At 43.4% G+C, this 23,525-nt stretch overlaps 2 protein-coding genes across 4 annotated transcripts in view; both read right to left on the bottom strand.

Moving 5' to 3' along the window:
- The window catches only part of LOC114641662 (gastrula zinc finger protein XlCGF57.1-like), a 46,793-nt gene that overhangs the window by 11,329 nt on the left and 11,939 nt on the right, over positions 1 to 23,525 (bottom strand). Inside the window, exon 1 of one of the 3 annotated variants that reach the window (XM_028790686.2) lies at positions 110 to 235. The exons of 1 other annotated variant lie outside the window; for it this stretch is intronic. The gene's annotated coding sequence lies outside the window, so the exon portion shown is untranslated. Of the gene's footprint in view, positions 1 to 109; positions 236 to 23,525 lie in introns of those variants that run through there. One more of the 3 variants, XM_051927552.1, reaches the window with a different exon arrangement.
- LOC114641654 (zinc finger protein 850-like) overlaps positions 19,249 to 23,525 on the bottom strand; it is a 44,238-nt gene continuing 39,961 nt past the window's right edge. The window contains exon 5 of the mRNA XM_051927760.1: positions 19,249 to 21,154. Coding sequence (XP_051783720.1) covers positions 20,400 to 21,154 — 755 coding nt within the window. The 3' untranslated portion in view covers positions 19,249 to 20,399. The remainder of the gene's footprint in view (positions 21,155 to 23,525) is intronic.

Below are 23,525 nucleotides of genomic sequence, written 5' to 3'. Positions count from 1 at the left end.
AATCGCCCCCCCACCATGATGACCTTATTTCTCCGTCTCCCTGACATTCATGTCCTCGTCCTTTCTTTTCCTCTCCCATCCATCTGGTATTTTCGCTTCCGTTACTTACCGACAGTCCTCCTCTTCACAACCCTTTCTCCTTTTCTTTCCTTTTATGTTTCTTTTATCTCTGACGTGCACACACTTGTCTTGTATGGCAGTCCGAGCAGGTGGCCGGCGGAATGAAACAAAGACAAACAAGACGAGTCATCAAAGAGCGACTCGAACGACAGTTGTTGGAAAAAGTGATGGCAAACGGGTCGACACTGCCATCTACTGGACGGACCGGGGATTGTTTAAAAACAGTTCATTTTCTTTCTTTTTTATTACTGCTATATACACACACACACACACACAAACTATTCATAAAATAAGATAATGCCTGGGGGAACATTGTCATACATATCATATTTAAACTGTATGCGTACATTTTAAATAAATTTATATTTGCATAACAAATTTAATGCTTTACTAGAGTATATAAAATAATTAAGGTCATCAATAAATAAATCATCTGCGGTGAGCTGCCACCCTGCTCGGGGTTTGTTTCCTGCCTTGCCCCCTGTGTTGGCTCGGATTGGCTCCAGCAGACCCCCGTGACCCTGTAGTTAGGATATAGCGGGTTGGATAATGGATGGATGGATAAATAAATCATAGTTTGGAAGTCTGTTACTGACTCTCATTTTATGGTTAAAGTGTTTTGCAAATGACATGCAGAGATGTATTTACAGTACATGCTTTGTTATAACAGAATAGGATATCACCATTCTCTCTTTTAATTGCACTGTTCATTTTTTGTCCAAAATCCTGCATTAAAGCAAACCAAAACCTTTTCACATGTACACAGTTACAGATAACATGTTCATTACATTCATTACCTTCACCGCAAAAGCTGCATACATTTAATACATCTGGAATAAATGTAGATATTAAACTGTTGCATGGATATTATTTATGAATAATCCAATATGAAATTTGTTTCACTCTATTTGTTCCATTTTTTTTCTTTCTTTTTTTGTATTACTTGGGTGTTGTACCGTATTAGCCATTATGGATGCAATGAGAAGTCAAGCAAAATGACCGCTTTTATTGGCTAACTAAAGAGATTACAATATGCAAGCTTTCGTGGCAACTCATGGCTGCCTGTCATACTATGATAGATGGAAGACATTGTGGCTGTCATCTGGTTAAAAAAGGACACATGTGGGGCATCAGGCGTGCAAAAAAGATATAAATAATAAAACGGCCAGTCTAAAATGTAACATTGAAGAGCTGAACACAAAGCAGAGACCCCGTGAAGTGCGGGAGGGGGGGTGTATGGGGGGGGGGGGGGGGGTTTGGTTCAGACAAAGGCTTCTGTGCCGCAGTCTGAGAGAGTGTCACCCCCTGAGGACAACTGACTGCTGAGCACTTCATGACAGGACAGAGAGAAACACAAGGAGACGACTGGAGTTTAGGGTGGGCGATGAAAAATCAAACCCAAACCCACCCACACCCTGTGCCAGTTTGTACTCCACCTGTAATTAACTGACCCAACACCCCATTTCCATTGCCTGGTGCTGTTTATTGTATTTTTAATTTTTAACTGACTTACTAAAAAAAACACAATGCCAGTCCTCAGTAAGCTTGAGATGTTGGCGTCCAAATGGATTTTATTTGCAGGGGTCTCCAACCATTTTTCCCCCTGAGAGCTACTTTTTATAAAATGAAAACGGCCGAGAGCTCCTCATGTTTTCTAACGTTTATTCTCATCGCTGATTTCAACCCAAACAAACTGAATACGCTTGTGTTGCCACAACTCACATTTTGCATTAAAACATCAGAAACACTATTTAGTTCACCTGCAAGTGCATTTTGTATGTCTAGTGTATCTCACACTATTGAATTAACATCCATCCATCCATCCATTTTCCAACCCGCTGAATCCAAACACAGGGTCACGGGGGTCTGCTGGAGCCAATCCCAGCCAACACAGGGCGCAAGGCAGCAAAGAAACCCCGGGCAGGGTGCCAGCCCACCGCAGGACACACACACACACACACACACACTAGGGACAATTTAGAATCGCCAGTGCACCTAACCTGCATGTCTTTGGACTGTGGGAGGAAACCCACGCAGACACGGGGAGAACATGCAAACTCCACGCAGGGAGTTATATATATCAATACTAATAAAAGGCAAAACCCTCACTGACTGACTCACTGACTGACTGACTGACTGACTGACTGACTGACTCACTCATCACTAATTCTCCAACTTCCCGTGTAGGTAGACGGCTGAAATTTGGCATGCTCATTCCTTACAGCTTACTTACAAAAATTAGGCATTTCGAAATTCTATGCGTAATGGTCATAACTGGAACCTGTTTTTTGTCCATATACTCTAATGGAGGAGGCGGAGTCACGTATCGTGCCATCACGCCTCCTACGTAATCACGTGAACTAAAAACAAGGAAGAGATTTATAGCACGAGTCAAACGCGGGAACGAAGGTAAATGATGTTAATTTTTGAGTGTCTTTTAATACTGTGTAAGCATACATATTAACACATGTGCAATTAAACGTGTGCATTTACGGGTTGATTTCTCAGGCTTAAAAGCTCCATCCATCCATCCATTTTCCAACCCGCTGAATCCGAACACAGGGTCACGGGGGTCTGCTGGAGCCAATCCCAGCCGACACAGGGCACAAGGCAGGGAACCAATCCTGGGCAGGGTGCCAACCCACCGCAGGACACACACAAACACACCCACACACCAAGCACACACTAGGGCTAATTTAGAATCGCCAATCCACCTAACCTGCATGTCTTTGGACTGTGGGAGGAAACCGGAGCGCCCGGAGGAAACCCACGCAGACACGGGGAGAACATGCAAACTCCACGCAGGGAGGACCCGGGAATCGAACCCGGGTCTCCTAACTGCGAGGCAGCAGCGCTACCACTGCGCCACCGTGCCGCCCGGCTTAAAAGCTCGCCTTTTACTAAAAAGGTAAATGGAAACTGTTTTCATTCTGAAGGGCACAAACCACGTTAGATTTCATGCTCAAGAGTAAACTCAGCTTGGTCATATTACAACTGGTTCATTTTCCAGGCAGGGTGCCATTTAGGAAACAAACCCTGGGCAGGGTGTCAGCCCACCGCAGGGCACACACACACACACACACACACACACACACACACACACACACCAAGCACACACAATAGGGACAATTTAGAATCGCCAATCTACCTAACCGGCATGTCTTTGGACTGTGGGAGGAAACCAGAGTATGAATTAAAACATGACTGCTGTTAAAACAAAACAATCCAGTTGCAAATATAGAGATATCCCTTATTGATTTGTCACTTTATTCACATGTCCAGTTGCGTGTGTGACGTGTTTTATATTTAGTCAGATGACTGGCACTGCATGGAGTCAACAAGAGAGGCAGGTGTGTGGTGGAGCGGAGTTCACTCTTCTGGAGTCATTTCAGTGTTCGTCCGTCAGTCGTGTTCTGAACTTTGATTTCATGAGATTCCCGTCAGACTCACAGAGGTGTGGAGACCCAAACAAAGCAGACATTTGCAGAGCTGCTTGGTGAAGATTCTTATAGTTATCTCGCTCTACTAAGCTCCAGAAATGCTGAGAATGCTGTTGAGACTTTAACTGCACGCTATTTTGAAGGTTTTCTAATATCTTTCTATATAATACGCTACCGTGGCTGTTCGTTTGGGTTCTATTCAATAAGGGCGCGCACAAAAAGGCGAGCTTCAAAAGGGCGACCTCAATTGGGCGCGGCGAATAAAGGCAAACGCAACAAAATTATTACAGAAAATTTATTAGATAAAGGCAATGATTGAAAGTATAAAAAGGCGAAAGCAAGAATATTAAAACATCCAATTAATTAATTCATGAACTTCTAATGAACTATTTCTAAAGCTCTCTATATTTCGTTGTTTTCTGCTCTTACTCATTGTTGTGTTACACTTGAAGCTGTAGATTATGTGCAATGCCACGTAGATATTTGATTATTATCTACTATTATTATCTATCTATTATTATCTAAATTATCTACGAACGCCTTTATTCGCCGCGCTCAATTGAGGTCGCCCTTTTGAAGCTCGCCTTTTTGTGTGCGCCCTTATTGAAGGATACCGTTCGTTTGTCTGTCCAGGATTTTAAATCACCTGTAGCTCGCAAACCGTTTCACCTATTGACCTGAAATTTGGTACATATCTACTACGTGATGTCTACTACCCGCTTTCGGGGTGATGATTTTTATTACTCTTTTTATTTTTATTTTATTTTATTGTAGAATCAACTCTCGGCAGCGCGCAACAAGGCGGGCGTGTGGCGCATGCGTACGCGCATTGTTCTCATTCCCTAGCACCTTCGCGGTCACTTCCCCTACCTCTTCATATCTTAAATCATTCCTGATGCAGATTGAACACTTAAGTGCCAGCCTAAGTGAAAAAATTAAGTAATTGCAAGACAAAAACTAACTTAATTAGTTTTAACGCGAAAAGATGCTGACGAAAGAAGAGAAGCTTCGGGCCGCTAGGGTGGAGTAAAGAAGTGCTGCTCAGGAAGCAGCAAGCGCATCAACCTCTGAGGAAACGAATGCTAAACGTACAGAGAAAGAGGAGAAAAACTAGGAATGCTCAAGTCAAGTGTATTCAATGCGCCGTTACTGGTTTAATGTATAGTACTAGGGTGTTGTACCGTGTTAGCCATTATGAATGTAGAGAAAAGCCAAGCAAAATGACCCCTTTTATTGGCTAACTAAAAAGATTACAATATGCAAGCTTTCGAGGCAACTCAGGCCCCTTCTTCAGGCAAGATGTAATACAGAAACATCTTGCCTGAAGAAGGGGCCTGAGTTGCCTCGAAAGCTTGCATATTGTAATCTTTTTAGTTAGCCAATAAAAGGGGTCATTTTGCTTGGCTTTTCTCTGGTTTAATGTATAAAATCCAATGTCTGTATGTTTGTCCGCTTTTCACGAGAGAACTGCTTAAGAGATTTAGATTGGGTTTTTTTTCTATAATTTGCTTGAACGTTCCGGTTGATTTTGCGACTTCTCTCATTTCGCTATGTATCGCAGCTCACTTGCGGTACTGATTTATTAACGTGAAGCCGAGTGAGACGCGTCGGGCCGAGGGGAAGGGGGGCGGGGCCTTCCTCGCTCACATGTCAGCTTCGGGGCGTGTCCCTTACCCCCGCTTAGCTTGCGAAGGAGAGAACAATTTAATTCAAAGTTGTTTGATATTTAAAATAAAGTGTTACTTAGGTCTTGATGAGTCTGAGGCCGGAAATTCTCTTAAGTGTATGCCACACTGCATTGCAATTAAGATTGTGGATCGTGATTTTGTGTTTAAAAGGATTTTTTTTGGAAAGATCGCCCACCTCTAATTGACTAATCAAGTTTTCAAATTTACGTAGGATTCATTAATCCTTTGGCGAGCTACCGGTAGCTCGCGAGCGACGTGTTGGGAGACCCCTGATCTAGAGAGTAGTGTTTTGAGATCAATGACTGACCGGACTTAGCAGTAGGCGTCCACATTCGGGTCGATAGGTGACCCTGGAGTGCCCTGTGCTGAATGTGTGTGCCCGGTAGACTGGCAGCTCATCTTGAGCTCCTTATTTTTCTGTCTCCCATGCCCTTACCATCTTCACACCTGTACTGGAACAAAAAAGGGTGTATATAAGTGAAACAGAACCGAACGTAAAAGTCATTATGACTTGGTCCTTCTCTTGAAAGTAGACCCTTGATATACACAGTCCAGACGAGACACTCACTAAGTCATTCAGCAAGTGTAACGGCACAGCCAGAGACCCTCATCTGGAGCTCAATGTCATGTCTGCAGTCTTTGAACATGGACATGTCTGTTATATCACATCCCTTTGCTCCATGATGCTGCTGCTGCCACATTTATCGTTCAAAGAGGCATCTCTGCTCCTCAGTAAGGGATCTTTTGTTCAAATTACTATAAAAATGGCTTCTGTACTGTGTGTCCTCACTAGGGTCTGTGCCAGCACACCCTAGTTATTAAATGGACATCCTGTATATTAAAGAAACGTTTTCGTCAACTAGATAGATAGATAGATAGATAGATAGATAGATAGATAGATAGATAGATAGATAGATAGATAGATAGATAGATAGATAGATAGATAGATAGATAGATAGATACTTTATTAATCCCAGGAAAAGGGGGATGCTTGTCACTGCGTCTATAATTTGTCTTCATAGAGAGGAATACGCTCCATTACAGCAGCCTGTGACGGAAGAGTCAATAAGCAAAGTTACAGACTCATATATACGGACAACTGAATTTACATAACAGTCCTGAAATAACATTTGACATTTGATAATGACATAATAATGACATTTAACTCTGATTGCTTCATTAGCTTGCGTAGGTGTTTTACCAGAGAGCACTCACCAGCTTACACACCCCAAAATTAAAGTCCCATTTCTACTGCACTCTTGTTCCTTGCAATACTTTTCAATGCTTCTTGAGTTCCTGTGTGTGTGTGTGTGTGTGTGTGTGTATGACATCTGTCAAGTCACACTGGGTATCTGATAGTCCGCCACTTCTGAAGCAATCATCCAGAGCCTTCCTGTGCCTTGTTCTTCACTTGACCTTTATCTAATTTTATCTAATAACCCTTTAATACTACTTCAAAGATAGATGCTATACCTTCATGTGGAAATCAAACCAAAACACTTGGTGCGCCCTAAGTCTCGTTCTTCATCCACAAAGTCCATCAGTGGGCACAGCCAAACATACACAAGCGGCCACACACGTGCACACACCAGGGCGTCACGGCTGTTGTGTTGTATGAAGAAACTGCGGTCTGCAGGTGAAAACACTCAGAATACGCAAGGAATACACAATCAGAGATCTGCACGTACTGTAAAGCAAGAGAAAAATCTCAAATGTTAAGACATTTAGCTAAATCACACAGCGTACATTTTCCACAGGGACAACTAAAGATCTATCTATCTATTGTGGCAGACGACCAGGGACCCTGCCCCACCGAGACACCTGGAGCAGGGAAAGAATGGGAGAGGGGCAATATCTCCCCTGGGCGCAAGACGACAGCCCCCCTGTTTTCCATCAGGGGCCACGGATACGGTGCTGGGAAGCTCAACCCTGTGGGGGTCCGTGGCCACCACCAGGGGGCGGCTGGATGGTTCCCGAGCCCTGGAGGGCAGCACTTCCGCCACACCGGGAAGTGCTGCTGGAAGATCATCACAGAGCACCTGGAGCACATCTGGAGCGTTTTAAAAGGGGCCGCCTCACTCCCTTCGAGGAGCCGGAGTCGGGAGGAGGAAGACGGAGCTTACAAGGGAGGAGTGGTGGCGGCCAAAGAGAGGAAAGGACTGAGTAGTCGTGTGGATTAGTGGGGACTGGAATTGCGCATGAAACACTGTAAATATTGTAAATAAACTGTGTGTTGTGGACATTTAATGTCGTGTCTGTCTGTGGCAGGGCTATCTTTTACACGATCTGTCCATTATAGCATGCCTTTCATATCTATCTATCTATCTATCTATCTATCTATCTATCTATCTATCTATCTATCTATCTATTTTATAGTGCCTTTCACATCATCTATCTATCTATCTATCTATCTATCTATCTATCTATCTATCTATCTATCTATCTATCTATCTATCTATCTATCTATCTATCTATCTATCTATTGTAGCGTGCCTTTCACATCTATCTATCTATTATATAGTGCCTTTCACATCTATCTATCTATCTATCTATCTATCTATCTATCTATCTATCTATCTATCTATCTATCTATCTATCTATCTATCTATTTTATAGTGCCTTTCACATCTATCTATCCATCCATCCATATTCCAACCCGCTGAATCTGAACACAGGGTCACGGGGGTCTGCTGGAGCCAATCCCAGCCAACACAGGGCACAAGGCAAGAACTAATCCCAGGCAGGGTGCCAACCCACCGCATCACATCTATCTATTTATCTATTATATGGTGCCTTTTACATCCATCTATTATATAGTATCTATCTATTGTGACAATAGGGGGTGCTATCGCTCCTCCAAACCCACAGACAACACGTCCAGACACCACATAAAAGTATCAGAAATAATTTTAATCTCTTCAATACTGTGCACAAAGCACCTCCACCTCCATAATACTCAATAATCAACAATAAATCAATAATAAACAATAATCAATCCTCCTCTCCACCCAGCAGCTCTGTCACACTCCCTCCCAAACTCAGTCTGCTGGGTTTCCCACAGTCCTTTAAATGGTCGTCGACCCAGAAGTGCTTCTGTCCTTCAGTCCATGTGATTCCATAGCACTTCCAGGTCAGATGAAAACTCTTCTTTTTCTTCAGCCTGGAAGTTCTTCATTTCTTCTGTCCCCGTGACTAGGGAGTACTTCCGGGCTATAAGGAAAATATAAATCCCTGTGCCTACCTGCAGCATCCCCTGGCGGCCCCCACAGTATCCAGCAGGGCGAACTCCATTGACCATGATGCCCTGCCGGAATTTGGGGCACCTCCATATTGCAGGGAGGACTCCATCTAGCGGCCCGGGGGTGTTGGCTGGGATAAACTGCCTCTCACACTATCTATCTATCTATCTATCCATTATATAGTGCCTTTCACATCCATCCATCTATGTATCCATTATATAGTGGCTTTCACGTCTATCTAACTATCTATCTACAATATAGTACCTTTCATATATACAGTGGGTATAGAAAAGAATCCCCCCTTTGAATTATTCCCATTTTTATTTTGCTTTACAGCCTTAAATGTAAACACACAAACTAATATTTTTTTCCAGCTTTACTTACTCAATGCAATCTCTAACATCCAAGTGAAAGATATCACAGCTACATTTCAGAAGAATTTTGAAAAATCAAAAACAAGAAATTCTGAGATGAATAAAGGACCCCCCCCCCCCCCCCCCCCCCACCTAAACTCAATCAGATGTAAGTGCCCACCATTTCCATTGCAGACCCTGGTTACTGGCTTCCTTCCACCTGTGATCAGTTGTAATGAGTGTGATTAGTGAATTTCCCCTTGGGATTAATAAAGTATCTATCTATCTATCTATCTATCTATCTATCTATCTATCTATCTATCTATCTATCTATCTATCTATCTATCTATCTATCTATCTATCTATCTATCTATCTAGTGAAGCTGTTCCTGGTCCATTCATCCCCTTGCTTGGTAGTGCAACTGACAGCAAACACCTGACTATGGGTGGTCGGCCACTTTCAAAAGATCTCAGGGATAGAGTTGTGGACATACATAAGGCAGGAAATGGAGACAAAAACATCTCAAAGGCTTTATCAATCCCAAGGAGCCCAGTAAAGTCCATCATAAAGAAGTGTTTGGTACCACTAGGACGCTCCCTGGACCTTCCAAACTGGATGGAAGAGCAAGGAGGACACTGGTAAGAGAGGCTACTGAGAGGCACAATGGCCACTTTGAAGGAGTTACAGGACTTGATGGCACAGAGTGGTCATTAATGGGGTGCATGTGACAACAATTTCACAAGTGCTCCACCATTGTGGCTTGTTCAGGAGGGTCGCAATTCTCAAGAAAGGCCACATGAAGGCTCGTTTGAGCTTTGCCAGAATGCACCTTGAAGATTCTGATGCCAAGTGGGAAAAAAAGGAAAATGGACCACACGGTGGCTGAAGGAGAGAAAAGTGAATGTGCTGGTGTGGCCAGTCAGAGCCCAGACCTAAATCACATTGAAAATCTGTGGAAAGATCTGAAGATAGCAGACCAGCAACGCTCACCACCCTGTCATTAAAGTAAAAGGGGGGTCAGCAAAATGACATTGGCATTGGTGGTGCTGATCCTTTATTAATCTCAGTAGGTTTTTGTTTTGATTTTTTAAAATTCTTCTGAACTGTAGCTGTGATATCTTTCACTTGGATATTAGAGGGTGCACTGAGTAAGTAAAGCTGGGAGAAAATATTAGTTTGTGTGTTTTCATTTAAGGATGTAAAGCAAAAAAATGGGAATATATCAAAGGGGGGGGATTCTTTTCTATACCCACTGTGTGTGTGTATATATATATATATATATATATATATATATATATATATATATATAAATATATATATATGTATATATGTCTGACTTATCAGACTCCAATTTTGATACAAGTGACTGAAAATGAGTGTGCGGTACTAACATGAGCTGATCGTGGTGCTGAGCAGGTTTGTGTAGGTGACATGGCTATGGCAACGTTCACCTCGGAGGACCGGCACTTACTATGACAAGAGGTATAGTCCAGGTAGCGATGCACTACGACCACCGCTGCTGCCCCTGTCCCCCACCATTTGGAAGCCAGCCTGCCATGTATTCCTGGAATCCAATGCACATAGCAACAGACATTTTATGTTGATTTCTGTGTGAAACTATTACTTTGTGTGCTTTTCAGAAAACTGCTTTTTTACAATAATACAACTTTGCTATTCTTCTCCCACCATTCCTCCACACTCTCAAAGGCCTGTGCTCCATTTAGAATGTTCTCCCTAAACCTGTTCCTAAGCCCATCCTCTTCTCATCCCCACCGCTTTGTCCTTGACGTTGCTCACTCTGGTTTTATTCTCCGGCCAATTCTGATCTCCCAGTCCAGCCACCATCCAACTTTATGCTGCCCTATCACACTTTCCCCATTCGTAACTTTAGAGATGAGATCTTCAACACATCAGAAAGTGTCTTTGGCTTTCTCGTCCTCCACTGGATTTCTCAGATTTTTTACTTTTAATAAATTTGCAAAAACCTCAAGTAAACTTTTTTCACATTGTCATTATGGGGTGTTGTGTGTAGAATTCTCAGGAAAAAAATGAATTTAATCCATTTTGGAATAAGGCTGTAACATAACAAAATGTGGAAAAAGTGATGCGCTGTGAATACTTTCCAGATGCACTGTAAGCACAAATGCCATGAAGTACAGTCTCACCAAAGTCCATCTTGACACTCATCATCCTATCACTCCCCCTACTCACACAAGTTCTTGTGACGTGTGACTCCTTGTCTTGCACCCCAAAACACGAGGCTGGGTCTCAGTACTTTAACAAAGACGGCTTTATTCAGCTTGAAACAGGAACACACGGTCATTTATTGTAGCGGGATCTACCACTGCCCTATACACAGTCACAGCAGTCAGGCAGGGTCGTGACCAAGTTATTCTGTTCCCTGCATTTCTAATGCTGCTTGTATCACCCACTGACGCCAGGTGCTCATAGTGTGACTGCGATCTTTTCGGATTTGTTTTCGCAGTGAACTAACCCTAACCCTAACCCTAACCGACAAGCTATCTTCCATAGAGAAACGGTGATTGCACTTTGGGATGCTCTTTGGCATGTTGTCCCATTTTCGGGGCGGGGTTGCACACTCCCAAAAGAGTTTGTAAACCTCATAGTTCATTGTATACTACTAGACCTACACCATTTCTCCATTATTCATTCGCTCTTCTGTACAACAACTGAAAGCCTTATCCCCCTGGCAAATCTTGTTTCCTGCACACCCAATAATAATAATCTCTCAATTATAAAAGAAAATCTTGAGACGGGACGAGACAATTGCCAAGAGATTTTTTCAAGTCCCGCTCTCCTCCAAACAATTTCCGGTTCACGGCCCATGCCCGCAGTCCCCTCACCTCTCATTCGTGTGAATGCTTTTGTCAGCCACACTTCATGTGCTCTCGGCTCTTATACATTTTTTACGTTTTCCTCACTTTAAGTTCCCAATAAAAGAAGACTTGTTATGCCCAAATCTTATTGAAGAATTTCATTCTGAAGGGTTATCAACAGAAGAAATGACTGCAAGGGCAATCCTAGCACCAAGAAACAAATTAATGCAAAGATTGTCGATCGGTTCCACGGTAAATTAGTTAAATGCGTATCAATAGACTCTGCTGAAACAGTTGGTGGTGATGGTGCGGAAGATGAACACATCGACTTACAATATCATGAAGAACATCTACAACCGTTAACACTGTGCAGTCTCCCACCGGCCGAATTACTGGTTGACAGAAGGATGTATCATAATGTAATTGTGTAACTTCTGCCCTGCCCAGGGTTTATTTCCTGCCTTGCACCATGTGTTGGCTGGGATTGGCTACAGCAGACCCCCGTGACCCTGTAGTTAGGATACAGTGGGTTGGTTAACGGATGGATGGATGTCTGAGTGATGGGCTATGCAACTGGACAAGATTAGTTGTATTGAAAATTGGCCGAACGATTCTAACATGTAAACATTTAACAGGCGACAAGAAAGGTGATGTAGTCCATCTTCAGGGGATAACATTCGACACCAAAGGAGATCTTGATATGCCATTCGTATTAACACGTTTACAGCTTCCCGTTAGAATAGCTTTTGCTTTGACAATTAACAAATCACAGGGACAGACATTTGAAAAAGTCCGTTTATTTATTAGAGAGAAAGAAATGATATTCACTCACGGGGAGTTATACATTGCATTGTCACGATGCAAGTCCAAACACGGAATGAAAATTCAATGCGATCTTGGCAAAACGTTAATTCCAAATATTGTTTTTAACTGAAGTTTTACAGTTAAAGTGTAAATTTAAAAAGTATTTGCGTGTTAATTTCAAAAACAAACACAACAAAAATGTATCACGCAACGAATGCCTCTAGCGCAACGTGAAACAATTTTCTTTCAATTTATTACGTCTTACTTTTTTTTTTTTTAAGTATACAGTGGGGCAAAAAAGTATTTAGTCAGCCACCAATTGTGCAAGTTCTCCCACTTAAAAAGATGAGAGAGGCCTGTAATTTTCATCTTAGGTATACCTCAACTATGAGAGACAAAATGAGAAAAAAAATCCAGAAAATCACATTGTATGATTTTTAAAGAATTTATTTACAAATTATGGTGGAAAATAAGTATTTGGTCAGCTACAAACAAGCAAGATTTCTGGCTCTCCCAGACCTGTAACTTCTTCTGTAAGAGGCTCCTCTGTCCTCCACTCGTCACCTGTATTAATGGCACCTGTTTGAACTCGTTATCAATATAAAAGACACCTGTCCACAACCTCAAACAGTCACACTCCAAACTCCACTATGGCCAAAGACCAAAGAGCTGTCAAAGGACACCAGAAACAAAATTGTAGACCTGCACCAGGCTGGGAAGACTGAATCTGCAATAGGTAAGCAGCTTGGTGTGAAGAAATCAACTGTGGGAGCAATTATTAGAAAATGGAAGACATACAAGACCACTGATAATCTCCCTCGATCAGGGGCTCCACGCAAGATCTCACCCTGTGGGGTCAAAATGATCACAAGAACGGTGAGCAAAAATCCCAGAACCACATGGGGGGACCTAGTGAATGACCTGCAGAGAGCTGGGACCAAAGTAACAAAGGCTACCATCAGTAACACACTACGCCGCCAGGGTCTCAAATCCTGCAGTGCCAGACGTGTCCCCCTGCTTAAGCCAGGACATGTGCAGGCCCGTCTGAAGTTTGCTAGAGAGCATTTGGATGATCCAGAAGAGGATTGAGAGAATGTCAGATGGTCAGATGAAATCAAAATAGAACTTTTTGGTAAAAACTCTACTTGTCGTGTTTGGAGGAGAAAGAATGCTGAGTTGCATCCAAAGAACACCATACCTACTGTAAAGCATGGGGGTGGACACATCAGGCTTTGTGGCTGTTTTTCTGCAAAGGGACCAGGACGACTGATCCGTGTAAAGGACAGAAGGAATGGGGCCATGTATCGTCAGATTTGGAGTGAAAACCTCCTTCCATCAGCAAGGGCATTGAAGATGAAACGTGGCTGGGTCTTTCAGCATGACAATGATCCCAAACACACCGCCCGGGTAACGAAGGGGTTGTCTTCGTAAGAAGCATTTCAAGGTCCTGGAGTGGCCTAGCCAGTCTCCACATCTCAACCCCATAGAAAATCTTTGGAGGGAGTTGAAAGTCCATGTTGTCCAGCGACAGCCCCAAAACATCACTGCTCTAGAGGAGATCTGCACGGAGGAATGGGCCAAAATACCAGCAACTGTGTGTGAAAACCTTGTGAAGACTTACAGAAAACGTTTGACCTCTGTCATTGCCAACAAAGGGTATATAACAAAGTATTGAGATGAACTTTTGTTATTGACCAAATACTTTTTTTCCACCATAATTTACAAATAAATTCTTTAAAAATCAGACCATGTGATTTGTTTTCTCATTTTTGTCTCTCATAGTTGAGGTCTACCTATGATGAAAATTACAGGCCTCTCTCATCTCTTTAAGTGGGAGAACTTGCACAATTAGTGGCTGACTAAATACTTTTTGCCCCATTGTAATGTAAAATAGTTAGTTCTATTATGCATATGTAACAATTCCCATGAAAATAGCAATCTGTTGAAATTGTCCGAGGGCAATCCCAAAAGTAAAGTCTCCTATTTTTTTAGAAATACAAACACCCGTTTATTTTCTATAATGCTTACATCATTTTAAAGGTTAAAGACTTTTTTGTTTTTCTACATAATCGCCATTTCGGTCGATGCATTTTTGTAGACGCTGTGGTAGTTTTAGAATGTCCATGCCATACCAGCTCGCCGCCATCTCCTTCAGGAAGCGTTGAACCTCATCTTTCACCTCTTCGTCGGACCAGAATCACCTTCTTTCAATTTAAGGAACAATGTGGTAGTCACTGGGCGCAGAGAGCATCCAGAGTGACCCGCCGATCTTTACGCATGTTTTCCTCAACCTTCGCGACTGTCTCGTCGAGAAATTAACGGTCTCCCGCTCCTTTGTTCATCGTGAATTTCAGTACGACCGGCTGTAAACTCTCTACACCACTTGCGAACATTTTTTGACATCCATGCACGACTGTCCATACACTTCCGTCAACTGGCGATAAATTTCAACCAGTTTAACGCCTTTTGCGTTCAAAAAATCGAATAACTGCACGAACTTCGCACTTGGCGGTGTGCGTTCAACGGGAGCTCCATTTTCAAGGGCTGCCAAGCCAAGATTGAGTATCCCAAGTGAAGCCGCACATGCTTGTCTGGGAGTGGAGGAAGCACCAATCACAACAGTGTGGCCAACAGTTTCTCTACGTCCCCACCGCTTTGGAGACCTTACTTTTGGGATTGCCCTCATACATCCGCTTCCCTGTAACTGAGCAGCAGAACCGTGAAGTGGCTAGCGTGACTGTGACTGCCCGGGGGTTGGCAGAGCCCCCTAGTAGTTATTATGTTTATAAAGTGCTTAGACAGAGGAGAGGCACTTCAACCACCACTGATGTGAAGCACCCACCAAGATGATGTTACAGCAGCCATTATTGCACCAGTGTGCTCACCCCACATTAGCTATTAGGTGGTGAAGGGGTGAGAGAGACAATTAGAGACAGGGAATGATTAGGGGGGGTCTGAATGACTAGGCCATAGTGGGCAATTTAGTCTGAACATCAGGATACACCCTACTCTTTATCAATGATGACCAAGGATCTTTAATGACCACACAGAGAAGCACGACCTTGGTTTCTGCAGCTCATCCAAAGGAGCACAGCATATCGATTATACAGGGTGGCGCAGGGAAACGGGACGTTTTCAATTGACGCTCAATGCACGAATAAATACATTTAATGATGAAATGTATTGTACGGGAGATGCAATTAATGATGGCAACCAATATTCATTTTATGTTTTTGAAGAGAACATCATGAAGGTGTTCTTCATTTCTCCATAACCCGTTCTGACCGCCTGTTGTGGAAATTCTGCATTGCGCAACACAACCTGTCAAGAGGAAATCCAGCGCTTTCCTCTTCAGTCCTCTGTTTTAGTTCAGCAGTGGTTGCAGGATGTGTGCGATACACTTGGATTTTAAAATGTCCCCACAGAAAAAAAAAAAAAAAATCACAAACGGTGAGATCGGGGGGGTGGGTGCCCATGGAATGTCACCATTGAGTGAAATGACGCGCCTTCCAAACAATCATCTAATAACTGCTGTCAATTGTCGGGCAGTACGTGAAGTGGCTCCACCTGGGGTCTTCTTTTCTTAAGGCTGAAACGGTTTCTTCGAAATTCCGCACCCATGTTGTAATCGCATGAGCAGACGGGACGCGGTCGGGACGTCCTAACTGACGAATGACGCCAAAATTCCCTTTGCGCAGCAGTCACACGGTCACCATTCTTATAAAAGGCTTCCACAGCGAACGCTCATTACGCACCACACCACTGCTCCGTTATAACTAACGGCCAAGGGTTCTAAACGAGGTGGCGTTGGTCGCAAACCAGGGTCGCCAACACCTTGTTACAAAATTTCCCATTTCCCGGCACCACCCTTCTCTATCTCTATTGTATCTTAATACCCGGGTTTAGCACAGTTAGAGCGGACAGAGATGTGGGAAGCACAAAGGAGGAGGACTCGCTCTCTATGTTAATACACGGTGGTGTAACTCTGGACATGTTAACGTCAAAATCTCCACTTGCTGCAGGGACATTGAACTGTTGGCCGTAAGTTTACGTCCCTACTAGTTGCCCAGAGAGTTTGGACATGTCATTGCTGTTATTGTATACATCCCTCCTCGGGCGGACGTGGAGACAGCGAGTGACATCATCCATTCTGCTGTTGCTAAGTTACAAACGCAGCACCCTGAGGCGCTTGTGCTAATCGCTGGAGACTTTAACCAGGTGACGCTGGACAAAACATTACCTGCATTCTCCCAGTATGTGGACTGTAACACCCGGGGAAATAAGACTATTGATTTACTGTATGCAAACGTTAAAGACACATACAGCGCCACCCCGCTGCCTGCACTTGGGAAAGGAGATCATAACCTGGTTCAGCTTCAGCCTCACTATAAACCAAAAGTGAGAGTCCTACCTGTAACCACACGATCATTTAGGAAGTGGACCCTGGAGGCTGAGAATACTCTGAGACAATGTTTTGGAACTACAGACTGGGATATCCTGCAGGGATCTCATAATGAGAACATTGAGGAAGTTGTTGACTGCACTACTGACTACATCAACTTCTGTATGGACATTGTAGTTCCAGTAAGAACAGTACGCTGCTATGCTAACAACAAGCCATGGATTACAAGTGGCATTAAGGGCCTTTTGAACCAGAAGAAAAGGGCTTTTAAAGACGGTGATCAGCATGAGCTCAAGCGCGTGCAGAAGGAACTCCGAGTCCAGCTCAGGGTGGCGAAGGAGCAGTACAGGAGAAAGCTGGAGCAGAAGTTGCAGAATAACAGCATGAAGGAAGTGTGGGATGGGATGAAGATCATCACTGGCTGCAGCTCGAAGTGGGGTGCCACCATCGAGAGAGACGTGAAGAGAGCAAACCAAATGAACAACTTCTTCAACAGGTTTGACCACCCTAACCCACTCTCACTCTCACCTCGGAGTACTGCACCCTCCACACATCCTTCTGCTGATACCAGCATAGGAGAGACATCCCCACCCATAATTACAACAGCGCAGGTGAGCAAAGAGCTGAGGAGACTTTGTGCCAGCAAAGCAGCAGGTCCAGATGGAGTATCGCCACGACTGCTGAAGGTCTGTGCATCGGAGCTGGGGGGTCCTCTAAAGCGCATCTTCAACCTGAGCCTGGAACAGGGGAGAGTCCCGAGGCTTTGGAAAACATCTTGCATCACCCCAGTCCCAAAGGTATCACGTCCTAGTGAGCTGAATGACTTCAGGCCTGTTGCTCTGACATCACATGTGATGAAGACCATGGAGAGGCTGCTGCTTCACCACCTGAGGTCACAGGTCCGTCACGCACTTGACCCTCTGCAGTTCGCATACCAGGGAAAGGTGGGAGCGGAGGATGCCATCATCTACATGCTACACCGATCCCTCTCCCACTTGGACAGAGGCAGTGGTGCTGTAAGAATTATGTTTCTGGACTTCTCTAGCTCCTTCAACACCATCCAACCTCTGCTCCGTAGGGACAAGCTGACAGAGATGGGAGTAGATTCATACCTGGTGGCATGGATCGTGGACTATCTTACAGACAGACCTCAGTATGTGCGTCTTGGGAACTGCACATCTGACATTGTGGTCAGCAACACAGGAGCGCCGCAGGGGACTGTACTTTCTGCGGTCCTGTTCAGCCTATATACATCGGACTTCCAATACAACTCCCACATGCAAAAGTTTTCTGATGACACTGCTATCGTGAGCTGCATCAGGAGTGGGCAGGAGGAGGAGTATAGGGACCTAATCAATGACTTTGTTAAATGGTGCGACTCAAACCACCTACACCTGAACACCAGCAAAACCAAGGAGCTGGTGGTGGATTTTAGGAGGACCAGACCCCTCATGGACCCCGTGATCATCAGAGGTGACTGTGTGCAGAGGGTGCAGACCTATAAATACCTGGGAGTGCAGCTGGATGGTAAATTGGACTGGACTGCCAATACTGATGCCCTGCGTAAGAAAGCACAGAGCCGACTATACTTCCTTAGAAGGCTGGCGTCCTTCAACATCTGCAATAAGATGCTGCAGATGTTCTATCAGACAGTTGTGGCAAGCGCCCTCTTCTACGCCGTGGTGTGCTGGGGAGGCAGCATAAAGAAGAGGGACGCCTCACGCCTGGACAAACTGGTGAGGAAGGCAGGCTCTATTGTAGGCATGGAGCTGGACAGTTTGACATCCGTGGCAGAGCGACGGGCACTGAGCAGACTCCTGTCAATCATGGAGAATCCACTGCACCCACTGAACAGGATCATCTCCAGACAGAGGAGCAGCTTCAGCGACAGACTGCTGTCACCGTCCTGCTCCTCTGACAGACTGAGATCGTTCCTCCACCACACTATGCAACTCTTCAATTCCACCCGGGGGGGTAAATGTTCATTTTATACAAAGTTATTGTCTGTCTGTATACCTGCATTGTTATCACTCTTTAATTTAATATTTTCTTTATCAGTATGCTGCTGCTGGAGTATGGGAATTTCCCCTTGGGGTTAATAAAGTATCTATCTATCTTATAGAGTGCCTTTATCTATCTATCTATCTATCTATCTGATATTATATCTAATAAGAATAGATGACCCACGTTAAAATGAAGTAATCACTGTTTCTTAGCACAAGTCAGGCTCAACCACATCCCGAAGGAGAATTGGTAAATACAACTCCAAATCAGAAAAAAAGTTGGGACAGTATGAAAAATGGAAATTAAAAAAAAAAAAAAAAAAACTCTAAAATTTGCTGACTTTTATTTCATTACAGACAGTATGACCCCCAAGAAATGTCATACTTTGTCTGGTCAAATTCATTTCATTTGTTAACATACATCCATTCTTGCATTTCACGCCTACAACACATTCCAAAAAGAGTTGGGACAGGGACAAATCTGAGCCAGTGATGAGGTCAAATAATAACACGACGACAACGGGCAATTGCATTAATCGTAAAAGCCACCAACTTATACCAAACCACTCATCAGAAATGAGTTCACCCAACCTGCATATCACAAAAATATTTAACATTATTTATTTGAGCACAAAGGCTTTCAACACTTTAAACTTTATTATAATTTTTTTTTAACTTTTATCTACTGGACCTTTCAGTAGAATTTGGGGGATTCTATTCCACATTTGGAAAATTTGTGCACCTTTTGTTATTTTATTTTTTGAACCTGTTCATTGTGAATTCGCCGATGACTATTAAGGTTGCTTTGACAAGTGTTTCCCACAGTCTGAACACCTCTGAGGTTTCTCACCAGTATAAATTTTTTCATGGCTAAGAAGGCCATAGCTTTTTGAGAATCGTTTACCTCATTTAGGAACAAGGTTTTCAGTTCAATTACACTTTTTTTGTGTAAATCTGTTCACTGAGTGCAGGTGCAGACTGCTGTGATGAATCTGCATGTAAAATGCCAAACAGATTTTACTAATTACACAGTACACATAATGGCACAGACTCATTTAAACGGACAGGGAAAGGAGGTAGTTCAAAACAACAATGGAACCAAACAATATCTGACCATTAGGTATTTGTTGAACTATGGAGAAAAAAAAAAAACACAGAGGTGTTCTGAGCCCAGTTTCTGTCCGGTATGAAATCTCATGTGTTGTTGAATTGTACCTTTCTGTAAGAATCTTTACCCCACATTTAGAATACCAACGAGAATTATCTCAGGTTAAACTTCTAACAATAGCTTTTGTCTGCTAACAGTCATACTTGTAGTTAGGACATTTATGCGGCAGTACTATAACTTTTATTTCTGTAAATGTGCAGTGAAGCTTTGCTGTAGCACCTCGGTTTCTCCTAATGATGCCTCTCCTTGCATTCTGTACAGTGTGAAATCCTGGAAGCTTCTAGTGAGGAGACCTGCTCACCTCAGCACAGTTTCAGTCCCCACCCCTCAACAGCTATCTCATCTTAGATTCTTTTCTCCCCAGTATGACTTTTGGAATGGCAGTGAAGGCTGCTCCTTTGTGAAAATCGTTTACCACATTCAGGACAACAATACGGTTTCTCTCCGGTATGAATTCGTCTGTGTGACTGAAGAGAGCTACTATAAGAGAAACGTTTGCCACATTCAGAACAGCAATAGGGTTTCTCTCCAGTATGAATTTTTGTGTGCCGCTGAAGATGGCCACGATCGAAGAATTGTTTGCCACATTCTGAACAAGTGCATGGTCTTTCTCCAGTATGAATGCGCATATGTCTTTGGAGATTGCTATGAAAAGAAAATCGTTTGCCACATTCAAAACAGAAATACGTTTTCTCCCCTGTGTGAACTCTGGCGTGGCTCTGAAGTGTGCTACTTTCAGTGAACCGTTTGCCACATTCAGAACAGACATATGGCTTCTCTCCTGTATGGGTTCTTCTGTGCTTCTGAAGAGAGTTACTGTAAGAGAATCGTTTGCCACACTCAGAGCAGCAATAAGGTTTCTCTCCGGTATGAATTCTTGTGTGCCGCTGAAGAGTGTTGCGGTCAGAGAATCGTTTGCCACATTCAGAACAAGTAAATGGCCTTTCTCCAGTATGAACTCGTGTATGCCTTTGGAGGCTGGTACTGTTAGCACATTGCTTACCACATTCTGAACAACAATATGGCTTGTCTCCAGTGTGAAAGCTTGCATGGCTCTGAGCAAATGAAGATGTAGAGAAACTGGAGTTGTCTTGGATACCTGCAGTAATAATAATAATAATAAAAAACATTACTATTTATTTTAATAAATACATTTTTAAAAGAAGTATCTGTTACACTGGTTGGTGTTGTTGCTATCTGACCCATTAGTGTTATTTCTTTCGTGCAAAATGTGTATATGGACTTTTGTGCTCTCCTGGTGTCTGTTCAATTGCTTCTTCTTTCTCCCATACCCCACAGACACGTTTGCTGTGCTAATCACCGTTTGGTGTGACGGTGTGTGGTAGTGCACCCTGCAGTGGACTGGCAGCCATTCTCGGGTTGATATCTGTACACTTTAAAAGCTGCTGGAGAACCCCAGGTGAAGAAAATGGAATGAAATAGGATCTAACAAGTGGAGTTAATGAAGTGAAGCCTTTATGGGGATTCAGTTCTAAACTCAAGTTCAAGCCCCTCCATGTCCACTACTGCTCCCTCACACTTTATTTTTATCTCTGTTACAAATCCTCATTTCTGATGTTCCTCTCATTTCTATTCTCCTCATCTTTCAATGTAAAGTGGTGATGGACACCATGAACAGCAAGTACAGTAAGAATGTATAGGTCTAGTTTAGTTGATTAGGAGTATTTTACTTTAACTCTTTTAGGGCGGATGTCGACTTTTGTCGACAGGAGGGGTTGAAGGCTAATGTTGACAAAAGTCGACATCCAGGGATAGGGGGCGACAATCAGCTGTTAATGGCAACAAATCTCACTGTCACGTCACAGGCATTCCCTCTGTGCTTGGAGGAATGCTAGACTCGTTGACTCGGCAACTAAAACTTGCGTGTGCGTGAGTTGCGAAATGTAAACAAAGGCAAGATGGCACCGACACGTCACAAGGGAGCGAAGCAAGTGCAGAAAAGAAAACACTCGGCAGACGATGTTTTGCGCATTATCGCGGAGTCGGACTCTTGATTTTTCAGAGTCGGATTTTATTGGCAGTGATCAGGAGATCGAGCAAGAGAGTGAGAAGCAGGCATCAGCTGATCAGACACCAGCCGATGCCGCGCCAGCGGATCTGCTGCCAGTTGAGTGCCTTCGCGCAGCCGATGCATCTACGGCAAGGTTCGCATGGGATAAATACACAGACATTGATCCGTTGAGAGCCGATCTGGCTACCGGAGCTTACAAGACGGCATGGCTTGCTGTTGGACACGACAGATCACCAGCTGCTGTACTTCAGGCTGCTCTCTCCTGATGCTGCTTTTCAGCTACTGTCAGACGAGACAAACAGGTAGGCAGAGATTTTTTTTGAATCACGGGCTGCGTTTGCATCGCATTCTCGTTTTTCAAAGTGGAAACCCACAACGAAAGACGAGATGAAGCGCGCTGTGGCATTACAAATAGAGATGGGACAGAACTGGTGATATAACTTCAGGGAGCATTGGTCCAAACGTGTTTTGTCCCCTGGTGGCTTAGGTACGTGCTGCTGCAAAGTTTTATTCACTTCTGTAATAAACAGAAGCAAATCCCATGGGGTGAGCCAGGCTATAATGCCATACATAAAGTTTCAGAAGATGAAGAGAGGTGACAATACTGTTTTCATGCAGGCAGAAAACTTGGTGGCAGTGGCATGGCACGATGGCAAATGGGTGACTTGTCTCTCTACAGTACACACTAACAATATATGTTAGAAAGTGCAGCAACAGACAATTGAAAAATAGGCACCAAAGCAACACGTATTGTAAGGAGTGCAATGTGGCAATGACTGAAATTGGCTGCTTTGAGCGAGATCAGACTTTGCTGTGTAAAATGTATGTGATATGTATGTGAAATCATAGAGTATGCAGGCTCATACAACATGCAAGACAGTAACATTTGTCAAAAGGAAATATTTTTTGTTGATTTGATATGTTAAACAATTGCTTTGTGTTCTTTTTTAAAAAATGTTAGTTTTTGGAAAAATATTCAGCTCTGGGAGAAAAGAAACAAAAAAAAAATCAGCCCTAAAAGAGTTAAATGAATCACCCCAATCCATATGGAGAAGGTAAAGGTTAACATTATCTCAACAAACAGAAACGGACTAACCAATGTTAGCTCAATCCGCGCCACTGATTGTACATTGTACTCAACGGTTGCTTTCTTCAGCTTTTTAATTGCATCTTTCAAACAGAAATAGTACTATTTATCACAGCCAAGAGCATTACAATCATTTTTAGGCATGACAACAGACTTTCTGCACCTTTCTTGCTTATTGGTTTCTTCTTGGATACGGACTATAGAACTATTGGTGAGAGTTTGCTGCTAGGTCACTAGCCAAACAAGCGTTCATGGAGGCATCCAGGTTTAACTTTCCCACTTGGGTAGCAGGTGAATGTGCGGAGATCTCAAATGACGCAATTGAGAGTTCAGACTTGCCAGCTCAAATGC

The sequence above is a fragment of the Erpetoichthys calabaricus genome, chromosome 5, assembly GCF_900747795.2.
Source record: "Erpetoichthys calabaricus chromosome 5, fErpCal1.3, whole genome shotgun sequence".
NCBI lineage: Eukaryota > Metazoa > Chordata > Cladistia > Polypteriformes > Polypteridae > Erpetoichthys > Erpetoichthys calabaricus.
Note: the sequence above shows the minus strand (reverse complement) of the source record. Positions and strands in the feature narration are given on the sequence as shown.